At 40.4% G+C, this 22,962-nt stretch overlaps 1 protein-coding gene across 3 annotated transcripts in view; it reads left to right on the top strand.

Moving 5' to 3' along the window:
• The first annotated feature begins 3,278 nt into the window (after positions 1 to 3,278).
• ELK3 (ETS transcription factor ELK3) overlaps positions 3,279 to 22,962 on the top strand; it is a 36,620-nt gene continuing 16,936 nt past the window's right edge. Inside the window, exons 1-2 of one of the 3 annotated variants that reach the window (XM_064655404.1) lie at positions 3,279 to 3,751; positions 21,169 to 21,377. In XM_064655404.1, coding sequence (XP_064511474.1) covers positions 21,171 to 21,377 — 207 coding nt within the window. In that variant the 5' untranslated portion in view covers positions 3,279 to 3,751; positions 21,169 to 21,170. Of the gene's footprint in view, positions 3,752 to 4,051; positions 4,139 to 21,168; positions 21,378 to 22,962 lie in introns of those variants that run through there. The other 2 variants (XM_064655405.1, XM_064655406.1) reach the window with 2 other exon arrangements.

Genomic DNA, 22,962 nt, shown 5'->3' with positions numbered 1-22,962 from the left:
AGGCAGACACAAATCTGAAGCCTCTTCGCTGCAGAGACCATAATTTAGAAAGAAATAAAAAATGTTTAGAGAGGAGGAAACAATGTATACATTCATTAAATATATTCACAATTAAAATGTTAAATGAAACAAGTTATTTCCAACTGCTTTCAACTTTGTTCTTGATAATTACACATGATTATAAGCATCTATGTGCATTTAAGGAAAATTGTATACTGCAAAGTGACAGTGCAATTATATAATTTAATTTAATAATTTAATTACAGAGGGTCTCAAGGCTCAGAGTGAAATTAAACTAAACCCTAGACCAACATTGATATGAGTCTCAGCCTGAAGAGCTTTAAACAGAGATCTGGAGGAGAGCAAATCTACCTTTATTTCTCTGTTTCCTCCTTTTAGATTGTTAAATTACAGCAGCACATGAGATTTATGAACAGTTTAAAAATGCAGTAGAAACAATCTGAAGAGACAGACAAAGCCTGGTTTCTTAATTGATGTAATCTAATAAAAATGAGGCAGAATTATAGTCACTATTCTTAGGAATGCTTTGGGGCAATTTTTTCAGCAAAAGGAGAGGTTTATAAATACAGGCTCTTCTACAAACTGCACTGTCCATAGGTAAACAGGACACCGAGACATCCTGGGTGAGTGTTTGTTCAAGGATTGCCTGAACCCACCAGATGATAACTTCCAGCAGCAGTAACCTGATTTACTGGTCGAAGGGGAGCTGTCTTAGTTACATTTAGTCCTTTATGAGTGCAACAGCTGTTGTCTGGACCAACTCTGAGCGAGGAACAACAATTTCCAAAGCGAAACCCTCAGATCTTCACAGCTTGAAGACAGAACTAAGGCTTTACAGTTAACAGTTGCAATTATTATATGTGCTGACGAATCGATGTGAATTGAGACAGAGAAGTTGACTACTGACTCTACTAAAAACATAACTACCATTTTTATGACCATGTCAACAAAGAGGTTTTTCTGAGTGGAATTGCTTTTGCAGAAGAAAAAAGCTTCTACACAATAAAAACATGCAATTTTCCTCATTCACTGTCTTGTATTTTTGCATCAGATAATTCTTAGGGATAACTATAAGTGTAGATTAATTCAGCCAGGCAGATATCGTAGATGGGAGAGTTTCAGCAATCATTCCATAAAGAACAGTGATTTTATCAAGGCAGTTTCCAAAAATAGTTTCCCAATGACATCCATATTGCTAGGATCAGTAGCCCTGGTCGAAAGTTCCCATTTTCTTCCAGTTCCTGCAGAGCTTTCTGAATTGTGTTTCCAACACATCCTGGTGGCTTCATTCCATTAAACAAGTTCTGCACTTTTTAATCCAGCTTTCATAGGGTGATATGAAGACACCTCATCCAGTGGTCATCCAACTTCCAGCATGGCAGTTTTATTTAGGTTTCTATCTCACTATAACAAAAAAAGGGCTGCTGCTGTAAAAACAAAACAAAACAAAAAAAGTAAAAAAAAAAAATCTAGTGCTGTAAACCAAGATACAGTACAGGAAATTAAAGAAAAATTTTGTTAATATTTTTAAAGGCATAATGTTATTTACTTTTTTGTAGAAGAAAATAAGTTGTACTGGTTTTGAGAGTTTATTCTCTCAGATCTCCACATCAATAACTGATCAAGGCAACTCTGGAATATCTCTGCTTTGCCTCCTGGTCAAGTGAAAGATAAATAAAGAAGATGAATGCCCAATTGTCAGTCCAACATTGCATTTCGGTACTGTAAAAGCTTCTCTGACTGTTTTGCTTTTACAAAACTGGGTCTTCAGTTGTAGTTCCCAAACAAAGATTGATTCCTGCATCCCACTGACTTACAGCAAAGACTTCATCCACTGTGCATTTTAATCTAGGAAATGTACAATCTCACATTCAACATTTTATTGCTTCTTTATTTCGGAAACACAAAAAGAGGATTTAGCAGACCTCAGATCTGCATTCTGAAATTCAGAATGACTTCTAAAAGGGAATGATTTAAGAAAAATAACAAAATGACATTATTTGGTGTGCTGATAACATGTTATTCTCGCTCCCCCATGGCATGTTGGAAGACAAGAAGGAAGAAACTTGAAGGACTTCCACAAGAGACTGAATTTGCTCGTATTCAGCTGTTCAGATGCTATTGACTGCTGCTTAGGGGCCAACTGTGACAATCTCTTTAGCTTCATCAAAACATACTTTTGTTCCCAATGACATTGCAAGCAACAACCCAATAGTGATAAAAAATTATCATAGCTTCTGTGTCATTGCATGTCAAGAACATTCTTAACTGCAGTTATTGTGCTGGGATGATAAATCTCATGACTATTAAAAGAAAAAGCAGTATTGATTTTGAAGTATTATTCATCGAACGTCACTGATGTACTACGCAGACAGAAGATAATGTCACTCATTCTGAGGATTTCCAAATAAAGTTAGAGAAATAGCACAATGTAGACATATGAGACACAAGAAAAGACAAAACTGATGTAAACTACAAATACTGGAAATGTGTCCCTTTTAGTAAATCCAAACCAACAGTTCAGATCTGTGGTCTGCAGCTTGAGGGTCAAAACCTAAATCCCAATCAGCAAACTACCACTGGTCTGTCTCTTGAGCTATGACGTGGAGCTGGAAGATACAGCTTGGATTTTACTGTATGTGATAGGACAAGGGGTAATGGTTTTAAACTAAAACAGGACAGTTTCAGATTAGATACAAGGAGGATAGTTTTTACAGTGACAGTGGTGAGGCACTGGCACAGGTTGCCCAGAGTGGTGATAGATGCTCATCCCTGCAAACACTGAAGTTCAGGTTGGACAGGGCTCTGAGCAACCAAATCTAGTTGAAGATGTCCGTGCTTATTGCAAGGGGGTGGGACAGGATGACCTTAAAAGTCCCTTCCAACCCCAACCATTCTATGATTCTATGATTTGAGTGCCTCGTGACTTTTAATATGTTATTTCCCTCAATTTAAGGTGTTGGCCATGTTGCACTGCTCATGTACTTTGCTATCTATGTGAGGTCCAGCTCGGAAAACGGCCAGTGCATCCAGTGAGCTACTGCACTCCCCCAACCCCTCAGACCCCAATGACTCCAATCAGATGCTCCCCTCCACCGTGACCTCAGCTCCAGCACGGTGGGAAAAGGCTACTGTCTCTCCAGGGGCCGGTGCCTCGTAAGGGGTTCCGAAGCATCCCTCCGGTGTCCACCGGGGAAATGCGGGTCCGTTTTGTCCCAAGCAGCTGGGGCGGCCGGCGGCAAGCTCCTCCCAGGGGTGTAGCACAGGAAGAGGTGGCGGTCGGGCGAGCCGTGGAGCTCCCTGCGAGCCGGCGGAGTTACCGCTGCCCGTGTTACTATGCGTGTGTCTTATGTTACAGCCATGCTGCACATCGACGGCCAGAGCGAGGGGCGCGGGGAGGAAAAGGCTGTTTACACAGACTGCAAACCGCCCGGGGAATAGTGCGGGAGAGGAAGTGAGCCGGGCCGCTGTCTGACTGCCCCGGCTTCCTGCTCGCTCCCTCACACGGGCAGGCGCTCACACACACACACACACACACACACACACACACACACACGCACCGGCCCAAGGGACAAAAAAAAGAGAGAGAGAAAAAAGGGGAAAAAAATCAGGATCTCATTACTAGAACAACAGAGCGTCTGCAGAAGACTGTCAGCATGGAGAACCGGGGGATTTTACCCAGCTCCCTCTAAACTACCAGGAGAGAGCGGAAAAGTCCCTCAGCCGCTGGGTAGGTACAAGTGCTGCTGCGCCCGCCCCGGCTCCCGCAAAGTTTCGGGGGGCTGCGGGGAGGGGAAGGGGGAGCCGGCGGCTGCTGCGGGGGCCGGCGCCCCGCTCGCTGGTGGGAGCGCGGCGGGGACACCGCGGGGCGCACCGCGGGCTGGAGGTGAGCAGCGCCGGGGGCAGCGCGGGGAGGGGGCTCGGAGCCCCGCTCGGAGCCGGGGAGCCCAGGGGTCCTGCCCCGGGGTCGGGCCCGGCCACGGCGGCGGTAACGGGGCAGGGGGCGGCGGTCAGGGGGGCGGGACGCCGGAGGAGGCTCCCGCCGCCTCGGGGGCCCCCCGCCCCAGTGGAAAGTTGCCCCGGGGGCCCTGCCGCCCCCCGGGAGCTGCGGGTGAAGGTGAGAGGACGGAGCGTATGGGGGGCGACGGGGGGGCCGTGGGAGAAGGGCCCGGGGTGTGAGGAGGGGCAGGGCCGGGAGGGGGGCGCCGCGGGTCTGGGGGAGCCCCGGGAGTCCGCGCCGCCCCGCAGCCCCTCGGCGGTGCCGGGTCGTGCCGTGCTCCCCTCCCCGGCCGTGCCCGGCCGGCGGTGCCTTGGGACTGCCCCGTCCCGGCAGCTCCCCGGTAACGGCGCTGGGGCGGCGGGGGCCGCCAGGGTGCCTGTCACGGCGGCGGGGGCGCCGCGGGGTCCCCGGCGGCGCTGCGAGGCCGAGCGGGGCCGGCGAGGGCGTGGGGGGAGGGAAGGGAAGGCCCCTGCAGAAACTGCAGAAGGGGCTTTAAAAAGGGGAAAAAAAAAAAAAAAAGTGTCGGGAGAGTTTCTGGCTTGTCTGGAAACAGCAAGACTAATTGCCATGCGCTTCCGGTTTGAAACTGGCAGCAGACAACATCTTGAAAATGAGTCACTGCAGCTCACAAAGAAACTCTGTGGTTTTCTCCCTCTCAGGTTTATGTATTTGCTCCTTTTTACAGTTTCCTTTGTAGTCTTCTGCCTTCTCCCCGGCCCTTCCCCCCTCGGCTTTCCTTAGCCACCTCCTGCCCCTAGACCCCCTTGGCCGACGTGGATAGTTTCCACGACCAACTGAAAAGAAAAAAAAAATCAAAACAAAAAAATGTTTGTAAGGGAAGGAAAAAATAGAGACAGAGAGAAAGGGAGAGAAAGTGGAGAGTTGTTGTTGGATCTGGCTTTACTGAAGGTTAGAGGGACTCTGATGCTGCAGGGGGAAAAAGTTCCCTGAATTTTCCACTGGCTGCAGGAAGAGAGCCCATTTAGTCATGGCTAAGTAATGTCTGCACACACACCAACTAATCTCATTAGGAGTTTCCGTTCCCTAACACAGGAGGGTTTTGTGAAGCCCTGTCAGCCTTTCTAACGTTGCAGTTGAAAGGGAGACAAGTTACATCTTTATTTACTTACGTTTGTAGTGCTAAGACAATTTTATACAATGCAGCATCTTTTCGGTCATGAGGACTCCAACTTCAGAAGTCAATGGTTACATTTAATTTCTAGCAGAAAGTCGTGGTTTATCTCGTATTTTGCTCATATAGACTTTTCAATTATTTTGGATTAATGTAATTTATCCATAAATATTTCCATGGGGTGAAGCACATAAATGGGGTAAGCAGAAGGCTGTGTTATGAGAAACATGTTCTATCCATCTGTGACAGTTGTATGTAACTGCAAGATTAAAAGACTTTTGAGCCAAGATACTGAGGTGATGGGCGTATTTGAAAAGCGTATTCACTCACATAGCCTTCCTGTACTGATGCTTTACATGTCTTAATTTTCAAGTGATTTTGTACATACCACTTTTAATTTAGTGGTTTGTGTAATTATTTCATGATGATTTATTTTCACAGCCGTCATGAAAGAAGTCCATGTTCAGAATTAGAAAGATTTTTGCCATGCCCCACCAAACTTTTTGCAGAAAAAAAAAAAAAGCCTGGAGCAAACAAAGAAAATGGATTCTTGCTTGCAAGTGGGTTTTAGCTAAAGGAAATGTCAATAAATGTGAATAAAATGGCATGTAACAGGAAATAACACTTAGCTACTTAATTGAATTATCATGTGATAGCATTAAACTAGCAAATATTATGCAAAAAAGTAGTACTTGCAGTATACCACGTGTTTACTTTTGAGGATCTTCAGTGTTTCCTGTACTTCCTATGTCCAAGTGGCACAGAAAAGTTCTTCATTAACATCTCTTTACAGAGGACTTTTATTAGTGGATTAGTGACACAATCTCCAGAGACACATGCCTCTTGATTTTCTAGCCAGGCAGTGAAGAATTTTTAGAATAGTGTACAAACCAGAAAATGCCTGATCTGTTTCAATCAAATGCAGTTATCATGAAGCAAGAGAATTTTTTCAGTTTTGTAGGTTTATTTCTTTTGTAAAATCCTAAATTTTAGAGAAAGAGGTGCATTACTGGGCATAATGATCAAAAGTCTTTTGAATATATTATAGAACAATTAGTGTGATGTACAATAATAAACCTCTTACTGAAGAGTGTTTCCTAGCTCTTATTATCTCTCTTCGAAATATCGATATTTAATTGTCCACTTACTGCATTAAATATTGCTGGAATTTCATTGTGCCATCTACATGAAGCACACACATACGTAAATATATATATGTATATATGTAGTCTATCCACACAAATTTCATATATTATGTTCACTCAATTTAAGTCTAAAACATCTTGATGTCCTATAGAAAAACAAATGTAGTAATAGTATTATGGTTGTGTGTTCTGTAAATTTGAAAGACTGAATGAGAAGTAGTCTGTAGATGTGTTAAAAAAACAACGGTTCCGTTTGAAATAGAAAAAAAAATCCAAATATCATATAATGCATGATAGTTTCCGCTCAAATAATAAAAAAGTATTAAAGGCGTTTTTACTGTAAGTATGATTTTATTCTTTACTTCTTTTAATTTACAAGGCATAAAAGTGTATGAGAAGAATATATATTGTCTGTTAAGTGTTCAGATACTATCATCTTTGCTTACATCTTGATTTTTCAAATCACCTCTGGGAGTTGTCCTAAAAAGAAAAAAATCTTCAGGTTTATATCCTTTATGATATCGCTGACTCTACCTGGATGCAACATCTGAAATAAGCAACACGGTCTCAGGGAAGAAACTCAGCTACAGCTTTCCTTGTAACTGTTTATAATACTATGCACATGGACACTTTAATATGTAGAAACAAAAATGTATTTTGTTTTATTCATTAGCAGTTCTCACTGCTTACTGATTCACAATGGTTCTTTGCTCCTGTTACTTAATGTTACTTTATTAAACTTGAATCATGAAAAGAAATCAAATGTTTCACTCCAAAGACTGAGGTATTCCCTCTTTGCTGTGCAGAAAGTCCAATTATGTAAATTTTACCTACTCGTTGTAATGCCCTTCTTGGGTTGAAGGCATTCTTATGACAGAGGTATCCTTAGAGGCAGGTGTTATTAATCAAGTGATCACAAATACTGATCAAAAACTGGTTCTGAAGGACTTAGCACAGAATGAAAGTCAATTTGCAGGTTCACCAAGGTGCCTGGAGCTTGTTGCTTGCTCTGAGGCTCATATGTTTAAATGTAGGAAGGTAGGTATACATAAAATGGACATAGAGGTCCATCAGCTGTACAGAAAATACAAATCTTAGCCTTGGAAGTGCAATGACATGACAGCATGTTACTTCAGAAGAAAGAAATAGGTGCCAAAATAAACAGACATTTGGCTACTAAGGACAAAGGAGCACAGGATAAGAGTGGAAGCACCAACACATGGTTATTTGTGATGCATGTGTTTATGAGAAAGTATTTTAGCTAATGTGTCTTGGTGACACCATGTAAACTTTGTAAGCTCATGTAGTTACCATTATCTCCGTGAGTGGTTCTCTGTCATAGTGCTAAATAATCTAAGAGAGCGAAGAACTGATAAATTAGCTACTACTTCCCATAAAGGTATGGCAGGTTGGACTCACTTGTGCAGTTGAGGTGATTTATCAGTCCCTGGTTTTCTTCTGGTGGAGGTGGGTCCAATGCGCATCATGCTGTTGCTGGAGTCAGTTTTGGAGCTGTGACACTGATTATAGGACAGTTAGCCTGGGCCAGTTTCAAAGAGTACTGTTGGTTTTGAGCTGCTGTCTATCTCTGGTAGCCACACCCAATGGTTCATGCCACAGGCTGTCACTGACGGGCCTGTCAAAGTCCTGTTGGGCTGTATATCCCGGGATTGATTCACCATGGCTTTCTCAGTGTTTCCCACAATAGGGAATCTCATAGTCTTGAATCATTAGGCAGATGTTTACTTTGTCTGTGGCTTGTTAAATGAATCAACAAGTATCTGGAGGCTGTTGAGAGCTCTTGAAAGACAGAATATGTCTGTTCTCATGTTGAAGTATTTTGTTGAATAATGAATGATTAAAGATTTAGTCACAATTTTGAGGGGAATGTCAAGGTGTAGGCACAGGAAGTCCAGCTCATCGCACCACAAAATACAAGGCTGCATGGATGGAAACAAAGCAGATGAAGCACAAAGTAGCTCTCATCTGTGCACTTCACAAGAAGAAATTCATCTTTGTCCTTAAAACTTACTTTTAGTCATTGTGGTTTTATATGTCAGTAATTATATCAGAATTCAGGTTCTTAAGGGTTTGCTGTTAAGAGTGGATTTTAATTCAGAAGCTCTTTGAAGGACACATGCTGCTTTTATAAAAGCAAGAACTAAAGAAAACGCCTGCCATAAGCATTAGTATGAAAATATTACAGAGGCACTACCTGCCACTTAATAAGTGTATAGTCTTTCTGCTTTTCTAATATTGTATGAATACTGTGGCAGTTTTTTGCAGTACTAAAAAAGTACACTGGAGCTGTTGATCTACTTAGTCAATGTAATTCATGGGCAGTGTCTCATATTGTGCTGAACAACTAAATATTTAAGTAATATTTTATATTGCAGTTAAGAACATCAGAGGCCAAATTTTGCCATGGCCTAGGCAGGTAATGAAATGATACATTTTTTACTCTTATGGAGTTACAGTTTCCAGCACCTTGATTTTGGGCTGCTTAAGTAGCATTGCTGTGTTTACCAAGAGTAGTGGGGTTTGTCCTTTTTGTATCTGTGGATCCATAATTATTTCTGAGCAGTTGTGCCTACTGTTGTAGTACTGTGGTGCTTCTGCCTTGCCTTCAGGAGAAAGGTCCATTGACCCCTGTGGGCATGGCCAGGTGTTGAAAACTGCTCACCTGTATGATGACACCTATGAACTTTTTTTAAGATAAATACCAGTCAAAATCAATGTAAAGAAAGGTTTCTGAAGACTATAACATGATCTGTCTACATCTGAGCAGTTAGATACAGCTCAGGATTTTCAGGAGAAGAATTTCTGTAGGAAGCTACACACTTTGTTTTGATCTTTTAAAGTACTTAGGCATGTATTTACTTTTGAGTGTGTCAGCACTTCTGTTAATGGACTGAGACCAACTGCATGCTGAATGTAACTAAGGCATTGGAGTAGCTTTTGCTTGCTCTTGCAAGGGTCCTCCAAGTCTTCCATAGCTTTACTTTACATTTTGCAGTGTCAGGATATACTGTCTGAACAATACTGCCAATTCTGTGGCTTCTCCCAGACCCATTTCAGGAGTCATTTCACACATCTGTGTCTCTGCTTGCCAATTTACTACTCATTATATGAAGATTCAGAATATAACTTGAATGATCTTTGCAAGTACTAGTTTACTACATATTAATGTTTTTTGGCTCTCATGCAAAAACCCTGTCTTAGTTTCTTGAGCTTTAAAGTATACAATTTTCTTACCTTTTGAATCCTAACTTGAAGATCATTTGAACTACTGTGAGAGGAAAACTTACATCTTACACATTGTCTTTTAGTTTTAGCTGTCATTAAATTATGTAATGAATCATTTGTAATTTTTATGATTCTTAACAATCATTCTAAATAAGTGAAAGCTTTCTAGGCACTAACCGAAGAATTAAGTCCCATTAATACAATTTTACAAGATGGGTCTTTTTCTGAAAACATTAATGAACCAACAAAGATGTTGTATAAGACACGCTTCCACAGTTGTACAAAAAAGAGTAGACTGGGATTATATACTTCATCTAAAGAATCTAAATGTTTTTAATCAAATGTCCTCCTGTAAGTTTCCCATCCTCATTTTGCAACACAGCTGATAGTTCATCTGGAAAACAGATTTCTATTGTGCATCCATTTGCCTCTAATGTGGAGACAGCACCTCTTTACTGTATATCTGTATATTTCTTCTTTTTGTTGTTGTTGTTGTTTGGTTTTTTTGATGAAAATTGATCAAACGTATTTCAGTTTAAGCTTTTTGAAAAGGATGCTAATGACTGCTTCTGTTTTTAAATGTTTATATTGTGGTAATGTTTGAGAGTCCCTTGCTGTATCAAGTCACAATACAGCACAAAAAGTTTATAGACTGAAGTACCACCATTATCTCTTCCCAGCAATTAACAGTAATTCATGAGAAGAAACAATCTTTAAAAAGCATTTAGAAAGTTAGAACAAATTCCTATTGCCGCTCAGTTAGTGAAATCTGGAGAAAGTTGACTACCTTCAGAGAATTTCTTCCATGCTACACTAACATAGCTGAGATGGGAATGTGTGTTCAGATTTTAGATAGAGACCTCTGTGAAGTCCAGTGACTCAGAGCAGACTCAGAGCAACTGGCGTGTGTGGTTAGTTTAGCAACCTGTGAGTGTAGAATAGGGCTGGTATAGAAAGGATGTTTAGGAAGGACACTGGGGAGTATCCAAAGCAGGGCAATGCTGGTGAAGGGACTCGAGCACAGGCCCTATGAGGAGGGGCTGAGGGAGCTGGGGCTGTTTAGCCTGGAGAAGAGGAGGCTCAGGGGAGACCTCATCACTCTCTACAACCACCTGAAAGGATGTTGGAGCCAGATGGGGGTTGGTCTCTTCTCCCAGGCAACCAGCAGTAGGACAAGAGGGCACCATCTTAAGCTCTGCCAGGGGAAGTTTAGGTTAGACATTAGAAAGAAATTCTTTACAGAGAGAGTGATCAGACATTTGAATGGGCTGCCCAGGGAGGTGGTGGAGTCACAGTCCCTGGAGGTATTTAAGAAGAGACTGCATGTGGCACTTAATGCCATGGTCTAGTTGACAGGTGGCCTTGGGTCATGGGCTGGACTTGATGATCTCAGAGGTCTTTTCCAACCTGATTGATTCTGTGATTCTGTAATCAGAATGACTGCAGCACTCCTTCAGTACTCCTGCTTCAGTGCTGAAATTCTGTGATGAAAACTATTCCAAACAGAGCAGTATCAAGGCTAGATTGATTCCCTGGAAGTAGGGTGCAATAATACTGACTGTGCAGTCTCATCCAAGTTGAGGAGAGGGAGCATTTTGTATACAGCAAAGTTTTCTGTAATCACTGAAATAGTGTCCCATTTGTCTCTCATCCATAGTTTGCAGCAGCATAGTTTAAGCAGACAGGACACAGACAGTACAGGAGAGTAGCAGCCAGATCTTCTGTTGGCTGAAATCTCATTTAAAGTGAAAAATACAGACCTTGACTAGTGCTGTGATTAGTTGCTCATTTTTTAGGACTAAAGATCTTACACTCTGGCTCGTGCTCCAAGAACTACTGCAATAGCACTAATGTTTTGTGAACAAACTGTCCAGGTAAAATGACTCTATATATGTAGGTTACCATCTGCTGAACTGTGTTACACCATTTTCGGTGTAATGCTATGACTGACGCCTTGCAACATGGCAATATACAGGTAAGCTGGTATGTTATTTAGTACTTTAATGGCTCATTTTCCTAATCCAGCAAATTCTGAAAATTCAGCAATGTACATCATAAGGAAAGCTCTGACTGCCAGTCTAAGCTGTGATGATCTTGCTGTGCTTCAGGTCTCATGAAAATTGCCAGCCCCCTTGGTTTGTCTGAACAGAACTCCGAAGACTCTTTCCTGTCCTTTTGGCCAGGTTCCTTTCTGCTCACAGTATAAAAAAAGACCTTTGTGTTTATCTAAGTTTTAGTCTAGGAAAAATCAGTGGCAAGGGGAAGATTAGTTTAAACATTTGAATATGAAATGTATTAAAGCAACATTTGAGACAGCAGATAGTATTAATACACCATTTAAAATATTAGGGCCACTAGCATAAGTTACAAATTGCAAATTTTAATATTTCAATTAAAGAAGGGAGTTCATATAAGGAAAAAGCATTTACATTTGAGAGTAATCATCACTTGATATGTCAAGTAAACTTTTAGAATGGCCACTGTTCCTGGAGGTTGTAACCTCTGCTCTCTTTAGCCCTGGGACCGTCAGAAATTTTATACAGGACAGTCAAGTAATCATGACCTGTGTCCTATTGATGCCGACAAAAATGTAAGAGAAAGTCATATGGGAAAAATAAACACATAAGGCTGGCTTTGAAAGCAGGAGTCCCTTGGATTGCAGCATAGCGTGTTGTCAGCATGCCACAGATGTGCGCCACATGAGCAGACAGAAAGCAGTGCGAAGAGTCTGCATTCATTTTATGTCTGTCCCAAGGTGAACAGTTGGAGCCATTACGGATTTCTGTAGTTTTGTTTACAGCTCACTTTAGAAATAATTGAGCAGGTTATTTTTAAGCCTTTCACAGGGAAGCAAGTAGCCATATTCCCTCCTACTAAGGACTGTCACTCCAGTGGGATTAAAACTGTTTCTTGAAGTGCATCCTTACAGAGAATGTGAGTATACTCGTGTTTTAAAGGCAGTGTCATCACACCTCTGCTTGGCAGGCAACCAGTCCTTTGTTGTATTAATTTAAAGGTTGCAGAACTTTCTTCCTTTGGACATCTGCCTCCGGCTTTCTTTGACTTAGGTAAAACAATTAAAAACTGCAAACATTTTATTACCAAATGTACCTACTGAAAGCATTACTGGACATGTGTGTGAAGGCTTTCTTTTCTGCAGTGGAACTTGATGTAATTCCTTAATATTTTGCTAGATCTTGCTGCTGTCTCTTTTATGTTGCTCTTAACCACGGGAGGCTGTTTATTTTTTTAAATGTGCTGGGCCATAACAGTGGGTATTCTTGCTTGAGAAGGAGACCTTGTAGATTTTTACTGTAAATAATCTTTTAAATTAGAATTAAAGTTAAGAGAAGACTAATATGCAGGAGTGGCAGAGTAGGCATAGCTCACGTGGCTCTTTTAAGTACATTGGCTGGCAAAATCCTCTCTGCTTTTTTGGCACATCTTTAAACCAGTCCGGCTTTGTGTGGCAATATTACTGTAATTTTGCAGTAAATTGGAACTTTTGTGCTGGGGCACCCCTGTAGCTTTTTCTAATGTTTCCACTGGGTGGTGCTGCAGGAATTCCTTTTTTTTTTTTTTTCCACTTGAATCTGCATTTCCCAGAAAGACGCCTCTAAAATATAATAGGAGGAAGTCCTGATTTAGAAAGTTTTTGCAGTTTCAACACAATGGAAGGACTTGGAGGATGCTCTCACAGGAAATGTCCTGGTTGCTGGATGTGGAAAAATTACCGGCATTCTGTATCATACATATAGTCGGTTCTCTGAAGTGCCCTGGGTATGGGTTACACCACGAGTTTGATTTACTACCTTTACCAGAGAAAGTTCTGCATCAAATGAAATGAGGTATATTTAAACATTTAGTTGTGAGCTTATTTTTTCAACCTCAATTAAATTAGCAGTAAGATCTCCTTTGATGCGTATTTGAAAACTTTGAGTAAACAAATGGATATTTGTTTTTCCTCCTTTCTGGCAGAATCACTAACTCTTCACCAACCACATCCTATTTATCACCCTTGAAGCATCTCTGTTGAGAAATAAAGTGTTAGGACTGACTCAGCCTTTTGCCTTGTTCATTCAAATGTTTCTGAGCAAACACTTGGGCAGATTTGGCAATTGTCTTTAACCTCTCATGATATATTCACTGTTATACGGATGAATTTTCAGTGAAAAATGTTATGGCTGATAGATTTTTTGATTATTTTAGGAAAGTTTCTTTTCTTGATTGCTACTCTTTTGCTTCTGTAATTAAATGCAAAACCAAAGTGCTTCAATTTTTTATGGAAAGAAAAATTGTCCTAGAGGATTTATAAGCTGTTCAACTTTTCATACAGACTGTAGAACTATGTTTAGAATGTATATAGAGACTACCTTATTCCATATAAACTCTTTGATATTTGTTATTATGGAATGGAATTGTTTTGGTGATTTCCAACATGAGTTTTTTTAAAAACTCACATATCTGTTTATTTTCTAAGTATTAATATAATTTTACGTGCATTTAGTTAAGCAAAAATCTCTATTTCTAGTACTGAGAAATGATGGTTAAAAAAAATAATGTCAGAACAGTCACATTCTTGCACATGTTATTGCAGTAGTCCTCTCAAGGGTTAAAATGAACCTGAGACACTTAGAAAAATAAAACCAGAGCTGCTATTACAAACTGGGACAGATGTAGGAGGCCAGGTTTCCTGTGGCCCATTTTCCAGTTTCCTGGCTGCAACCTGCAGAAATAAAGGAAGCTGAATGCTAACGTGAATGAGAAATTTAACAATGCCCCGCGTCACGCTGCCCAGGGAAACGTGCTGGACAGAATTCGGATACAAAACCAGTACGTGGACATTCAAAAAGTATACACACGTTTTCCAGAGTAGCTGAAGTGGTAAAAAGAGGTGTCTGTTACTGAGAAATGCTGTGCGCTTGCAAAAGCACACGTGCTTGTAAAGGAAATGTAAGTGGAGGTGTGTGCCTGCTGTGATGGGGCATACAAAAAGGAGCTGAGTCTTTTGCAGCTGCTTTGGCTACAGAAGGAATCAGCAGTTTCTTCATATGCTAAGGGAAATAAATTTCCCTGCCCTGACTCAGCCTCTTAATCCTTTTCATGTACGTGTCTGATCACCCTCTCTCTGTGACTACCTATAGGGCATAATGCTGTCTAGCACCTTTTATGTCTTCTTGATTTAATTGATCTCCAGCTGTTTTTTTTTCAGCTGCTGAGTTCCTCAGACAGTTTGTCCCACTCAGCTGTCCCTCCTCTGCTCCAAGTCCCATGACGTGGTTTGTAGCTCAGACTTCCAGATGTTGTTCCTCTGCAGACCCTCTAAAGCAAAAGGGGCTGTTTTTGATCTTAATGCCTGGCGGATTCCTAGTTTTAGCCCTCAGAACTTGTTCATGTTGATTATCTGGGATCAGCAGTACACCTCTTTATTTTAGAAAGGCTATGGGGGAGCTAGCATAGAGTGGGAGAAAGAATCCAAGTAGGAAACCTGGACTTTGTGTGAGAACAGAACTATATTACAGCTGTAACATAGTTGTATGGAAGCTAAGGACCTCTGCAGAAGTTGTGAATGCTACAGAGCTGCTTTCCAGCTTTTTGCCCTTTTCATCTAGCTTTTCCTGAGCAAGAGTCCTACAAAACTTAATGCCTCAAAGACTATCCTGCTTATCTCACAGTTCATGCCATAAATCTTTCTTAATACTGAGCTTTTTATTTAGCTAGATTTGTCTCTGAGCCTCCTGGTTTTCCACTGCCTGGATTTAAGGTGGCCTGCTTATTTGCTTTATTTTGCACACCAGGTTAATGACTGTATTTTTGGACCTTAATGCCACTTTACTGACTGACATTTTTTCATATGTATTGTCTTGGTAAAAACAAAAATTACAGCGGCTCATCAGCACATGTATTCTTGTGTCTTAACTATTTCTAGTGTAACTTATGTAATGTTTTCATAATGTTTGTTCATGTTGGTAAAGGGCAGTCTCCATGCACTAAAGGGAGAGACAGTGTTTGGCATGTAAGCCCCTTGCTGAAATGAGGAATTTGGGTACCCCCTTTACAGGAGCATCCTATCAGATGGAACACTTGCTATGGATGTCTCTGTCCTTTTCTGTTATCCTCTTCAGGAGGAGCTTGTGGTGTTAACTTGGCTGCCACTCCAAGTTTAGGCATTTTTGTTAGTACCTCAATTTGGTTGAAATAAATAGGAGCAGTATTATCAGCACAAATATCTTGCATTGCCTCCTTCTGGCATCAGTCCTGGACTTAAAATTTGGGGTGTGGAGAGCATGTAGTATCACACTGATCATGCAGTTGGTACTGGAAGGAATGTAAATTGTTAATGCAGATGGTGTTAGTGTACTGTCACAGCTGCCTGAGAAATGGATTTTCAAGAAAACTCAGTCCTGAAATATTGTTTTGCTGTCTTAACACAGCATTTCCAAATGTAATTCATTCTAACTATGCCTGTGATTATTTGCATCAGCGGTGGATCAATGGAACTGATCAAAAAGTAAAATTACTAGGCTATCTAGGTCAGGTCAAATTTTGTTTCATGGCTTAGAAAACATCTTTGGCTGTCAAAGGCATTGTATAAGTATTTAAAAAATGGTAAGATTGCAAAATCAGATGTGTCAAAGTTAAAATGGATTAAAAAATTGACTGTTTTGTCTACATGAATTTTGATTAGGCTTTCCATGACACAGAATATATGTTTCTAACATAGGTTGCCTTTCCCATTCTGTACCGTTGATGGGTGTCACTATCTAAATAAGGGCTTATATAAAACTATTTTTCTTCTAATCCATGTAATTCAGTGTGTGGTTCCATGTATTATTTAGTGCCCCGTCTTCAATCTTGTACTGAGCACAGAAGTAACAGGAATTATTATTATTATTACCATTTAGTATTAATAAAGAGTTGAATGAAATGTGGTCACTGTAGGAAGTGACCACATCCTAAGACCCCTTTCTGTCAAACTAAGGCAAGACACTGAATTCCCTTTGAGTCAGTAAAAATTCAGAAGAATTAGAGAATACATAAATGAAATTCAGTGTTTTCTGAAGATTTCCAACTCCTCTCAGTCATAATGTATAATGACTTTTAATACAGGTACCAGATTTTTGGTTAAATTTCATGTCTTCTAATACATCTGCCATGTGATTCCTTTGCTCCACCACTCAAATGAGGCACAGGTTAAGCCTTAGTACACTGTGTGGCCATGCTGTCCTCCCAAGAGGATAGTTAATATGTTGTGGAACCCAAAAGGGTGCCTGTAGAGAAAGACAGGTTAATACTTTTATTGACCTGACTGGAAATGAAATGTTTTGCGTCAGTAAAAAAATCCTGTCACCACAGAATCTTACATTTTTTCTATTGTCACAGGAAGAATGGGAATTGGTCATAGACAGAATGGGAGCTTCAGGGCAAAGGTTATGAGAGAAGCCCTCCTGCTGAGTCACAGGGTGCAGAAAGGACCCCTTTGCTTTCTAAACTCTTGAGTCTAGGTATGGCTGGATCCAGTCTCAGCCCCAGATTTTGTCAACAGTTTATTTCTAGAGGATCATATAGGTGTAATTAAACCTTTATACTAGATATAGTTATATAAAAATAAATTATATATTATGATACCAGTTAGACAAAAAGATCTTAAATCAAGATTATTTACTACACAGTATAGAAGCTATAACTACTAGTATAGTGCACTATTTTGAAGCAATATTGAAGCGATTATATTAAAGCTGGCAAAAAACAATTATTAAGTTACTCACTCATACCAACAATTGTGGGCAATTCTCTTTTGCTCTGCCTCAAGGAGTAACCTTGAGGGGCATCCCCACTCAAGAGACACACACTCCAAGAAGGAAAACCCTGCCCTTAAAAGGTATGACTGGACTTTTATAGTACAAAGTGATCAGATGTCTCCAGGCCAGTGTCATCTCAGCAGCTTTAGGTAAGTTGTCTGGTTTCAGCATTATTCAACACCAAAAGCAGCATGAAGCACCCCTCTCCATTCACCACTAACAGATTTGCAAACAGGGCATTGTTCTATTGGTTTTACCCCATTCCAGACAGAGCATCCTGCTATAACTATTCCCCTGCAAATCACATTTTACAGAATGGAAATGAGATGCAAAGATTAACACCAGTTTACAGAATTTAAGGAATTTGAGGTTTTACTTCACCATATATGTTTAGCACAAGGCTTGTGTTAAATTTACAGCTGTGAATATTCAGTGCAACTCAGACCTGAACGCCTCAAGTTTGGTGCTTAGAAGAGAAGGACCATACAATTAATAATCAGCTGAAAATGTAATTAGCATGATTTGCCTCATGTAGGAATCATACATATAGTTGCTATACCAGCAATATGGGAAGCTTTATGCAGGAACTCGGTGGCAGATGGAGGGATGAAGCACAATGCAGCACTGAGCTGTTTTAATCTCATTTCTGTAGGGGCAGACTTAGGTCATACCCAGTGGAAGATTTATGCATATACCAACTAAACACATCGATGCTGAATTCAGAGGTACACAAGTCCTTTATAAAGCCCATTCAGAGCCATTCACTTGGGAGAGCTGATGGTAAGGCAAGCAGGGTGGTGAGGAGCTGCCTAAATCTAATCCCACCACAGCCATCTGCCCTTGATCCAGCACCTGAAGTGACCCCCAGAGATTATGTGTGCATCTCAGCTGGCTGAAGAAATGAACCACTTTGAAAAAGGCGGCAGTAACCTTTTATGTAATAACCTGATGGAAGTCACATCTCCTTACTCACCAGGACATGTGATTTATGGTGTGAGTAGTCCAGTAGGATGCTCTGGCCCAGGCTTGTGCTGTTCATGCATTTTACCTTATGCCTATGGCTGAGTCACCTTGAGGCCCATGTTCAGTAGATAAAATCGAATCCCAAACTGTTTACATTTAACAAATGATAAGCATCAAAAAACAAGGCTCGTAATAGAAAGTGTACTACAAAGTTAGCTGTAGTTACCCTATGAGTGTTCTTAGGCAGAGGTGAACTTAGGCAGAGGATGGAAGAGGCTGCAGCAAAATGCTCTTCCCTTTGAGTTCACTTCCACCTAAACTCTCTCAAGAGCCACAATTGCTGATCATTTGAAGGAAGGTGTAGTTTAAGATCTGGATGAGAGAATTGTGTCTCTGAGGCATTATACTGTTTTGGTTAATGATATAGTGCTGAAGTTTGTATTGGTGCTTCTATAATTCTCTTCCATTTTTATTTTCCTCAGCTGAAGTTCTACTGGCAGGTCTTTGTAGCATGGAACATCTGTACACAATTTAATGAAATTTTGAAGAAAGATATTTATAAGTTACTAATGATTTTCCAAGGCAAAAAAAGTTCCATTTGTGATTTCTTGTTTGGAAGTGTGGCATGATACAAGCTGAGATTGTGCAGGGTATCACTGCATAATACATGATATACAGAAACTAGGATTATTTTGAAGGAATATGGTTGTATATAACTACACTTTTTTAGCAAAGTAAATTGCAAAATTTATAAATATTAATTAGAAAGTATATATGATGTATATCTGTGTATAGGGACACTTTATTTAATCTGTGAAGTTATAGATAAATCATCTGCGAAAGAGGTTAATACTTGCTCAGATGGTGTAGTTTAAAGGAACTTTTAAAGACTGTAAAGTGAGTAATTTTCAGATATATTTAATTCTAGCTATACTTTTTTTTCTTGCCTTACACTATGCGGAAAAGAATTTGTATGAAATTTGTATAATTTGTATTATATTTGAATAGAATTGCAGTGAAGCAAATGCAAACCTTTGAAAGTGCCAAACCATCCATATAGGCAGTTCTGTTTCAAGGATCCCTAACAGTCCTGGGAGTCCTCTAATGACCCTTGGAGGTGCTGTGTAGTTACTCTGTCATACAGCTGGGCATCAGGAATAGGTGTTTTTGTCCTTGTCATGCAGGCGGGATTCTCAGTTAATTAGGGAACTGAGGATTTTGCAGGGATAGTAAAACCATCATTAATTCTGCAAACCCTTGTTTGGCCAGTGTAGTTAGTAATTATTTGGACCAAAACACAGCTCCAAATCCTGTTTTTCTGTAAAACTATTGACAGCGTTCTCTAGTATCATCAACTTGTTTTACACGAGTGAAGTTTATGTAGTTTCTTTTTACTAGTGAACCTTATGCACCGTGATTTCCTTTGTGCTGGGGCAGACCTGGAGAAGCAGCTGTTCCTGCAGCCGCCTGCTGTTTTGTTCCCTATGGTAGATAGTTGGAAGTCTTGTGCCCTCTTGTGGTCCTCACATCCAGGGAAGCGTCAGGCAGCAAGCCTGGCATCCTGTCCATGTCATCTGTTAGGGCACAAACAATAATGTATTGGTAAACAAAATAAGCAAAAATCGTGAGCTTGTCTAGATAAAAACAAAAATATCCATTGTTACATGGAGAGAGGTGGGTTAGGTAATAATTAGCCCCATTAGCACCATAGTCAACCCAGCAATACCAGCAATATAACTTGTCCAAATTAAGAATCAGAAGAAGCCAAGAAAAAATGATTTGATCCAATGTTAACATGCGAAGGCTAGGAGTGTTGAAAGTGGGTGAAAATTTATTTTTTTATTTCTCTAGTTTAAAAGGTCAATTTTAGCTGCATCTTCATTAAAATGATAAATTGTTATCAGTGATAACGATCCCAGATTTTAAGTTGTGTATATGCCCGTGCTGAGTTTGAATATAGCTAGTCTTCAGTTTATCCTTCTATTGCAGTGCCTGAACAAAAGGTTTATTCTAGGAAGGGCTCAGTAGCCCAGGCAGTTAGCAGAGAAAAAAAATATTCAAACAACCTTAGACGTGAGACTCAGGCACTGTTAAAAATATTCCTCCAATATAGTTCTCAGCGGTACCTATGATAATAAAAGATCCCTGTTAGAGAGAGGTTCAGGGTAAATATCACTTATTTTACTGCGCATAAGGGTACTGAACTTTCAGCATTCCTGACAAATAAAGAATATCTTTTGAGCTATTCGAATTGGCAAACAGAAGCAGCAACAGTAATTTCAGGCCCTGGAAAAAACAAAATAGGCAAAGGCTATATGATACTGGGAAGACAAGTGTGTGTGGTGGGAGGGGGGAATGAGTGTGGTTTCTGGTCCTCTAATCAAAGGCAACTGCTCTGGTCTTCCCTCGTCCGCCCCTTTTTCACAGTGACCTACCTGAACAAGTTCAGTATACTCCCCATGACAGTAAAGAGCAGGTTTTCAGTCCCATTTCAGTGGATAGTTACATCAAGTCTTTCTCCTTCTCCCATATGTTCCTTTGAAGTGTGATTGCATACATTGAATGGAAGACACCAACTGGAGATGACCTTGTACCACATGAACTATGTGGGCAGTGCCTTTCTAAATACTTCCTCTATTTTATGTGTTGCTTCAGAAAATAGCAGTGGGAAAAAATACTGAAAGAGGAGTGGAAGACCTGTAGGTTTTGTGGATGTTTGGTTGTAAATTATATAGTAGCTTCCCTTTTCTCAATTACCTAGGATGACTCCTACACAGAGCTTATTACTGAAACGAGTGTTGGGTGGAACACTTGCTCCCAGATGTTTTTCACACTGTTGCTCTCCTTTGTCCTTTGTAGGTATGGAGAGTGCAATCACACTGTGGCAGTTCCTTTTGCAGTTGCTGCTAGACCAGAAACATGAGCACCTGATTTGCTGGACGTCTAATGATGGCGAATTCAAGCTACTCAAGGCAGAAGAAGTGGCTAAGCTGTGGGGACTCAGAAAAAACAAAACTAATATGAATTATGACAAGCTGAGCCGAGCGCTCAGATACTATTATGACAAGGTAAATTTTGTTATTCTCATGCAAACTAAGAAAATTGAAACACTACCAGTTAATATTTCTCCTCTCAGTGGAAGCTATTCAGAAGTTCCTCTAACTAGTCTTTACAACAGACAACAGTATTGAATGTGATCACAGTGGAGATAAGAGGTTAAAAGATGCACAGGAAAACACTGTACATCCTGTTTCCTGAGGAGGGGAGTTCTGACCTGGGTTTACACTTACTGATGCTTTTATGTGTTTATGCATTTGGCTGCCCAATATTTTCTGTAGCTTTTGACAACAATAAAATAACTGTTGATAACAGAGAACTGCTTGATTATTAGAGCCTGCATAAGATCTTCTGGAATGGTAGAAAGCAGGAATTCTGCAATGCAGCAGGCAAAATGGCAGCTTTACTAGCAAGTATTGCCTGAGTCAGAAACAAGGAAAAAAACAACAACCCAACAGCATAGAGGGTGGGGTTGTGTTTTCATGGGACACATTTTTTGGACCATAGAACCTGCTGACCAGTGCTTTAGCTAGTCTTGCCTGAGCTTTTTTGGTATATCTTTACTGCAATTGTTTTAGCTGGAAATACAATCCTGAAACACTTCTACAGTTGTGACAGTGCAGTATCTCCTCAGCAGGATCTCATTGTAACTATTCCTCTGGTAATGCTCGGTGTTTCTAGGAGTTTGCAAATTTTCTACTATATCACTTTAGGACAAAATCTGACTTAGCTTCAACACTAGTCTAAATTACATGTTTCTGTCATTTAATTAGCAGCAATAAATATGAAAGAGCACTAAGGTGATGTCTTAGTGGATGAAGGTGCAGAATTAGAGTAGCAAGCAGGGAAAGGTGGCTGGTGAGATGGTGGGTGTCAGAGCAGTGATATGTTTGGGTTTGTTTCTCAAGGTAGTAGTCTCATGCTGAGCTCATCTCAGCTGAAGACTCTACTTGCTGTAGAATGTTAAATTTACTCTCACTTCAGAACTTATCTTCCGGGTATCTCAAGTTAAAATAGTGAAATGTGCTTTGATATGGGTTTCTTCATCCAATTTTTCTCCCTTGCTAGATCTAATGGATTTTGGCCCTCCTCCACGGATACATCTGTTGGGGTTTGATAGAACTAGTAAGACCTTAACTAACCGGCAAGCCGTGGTTTTTTTGTGCACTCTTGGAAACTGGTTACAGGTAGATAGATAGGCATGCACTTAGTGCAGAGCTGTTAGCTATTGGCAGCTCCATTTTCAACTTCTTTATTTAAAACTGTAATCTGAAATAATAACATATGAACATAGTAATCTGGAATTAGTTAGATTGTTCTATTTGCTTCTGAATATCAGACATCATGAGCATGCCCACAATTTAGAAGAGGTCAATAGAGGTTGCTGGTAGCTAGCACCTCTGAAAATAAAATTTCTGCAGTATAGTGGGGTTCATAAGATCACTGTCGCTCTCCTTCACTTTGACATTTAGTCCTTGGTCTTATTCTTGAGCATGAAGCAAGGTGATGACAGTACAACAGAGAATGCAAAAATGAGAACAGGGAGTAGCCAGGATATGTATTAGATTGCTGTAACAGATATTGAAAGGAAATCTC

This window comes from Pseudopipra pipra, chromosome 5 (genome assembly GCF_036250125.1).
Source record: "Pseudopipra pipra isolate bDixPip1 chromosome 5, bDixPip1.hap1, whole genome shotgun sequence".
In the NCBI taxonomy this organism is placed as follows: domain Eukaryota; kingdom Metazoa; phylum Chordata; class Aves; order Passeriformes; family Pipridae; genus Pseudopipra; species Pseudopipra pipra.
This window is presented reverse-complemented; position numbering and strand designations above follow the sequence as displayed.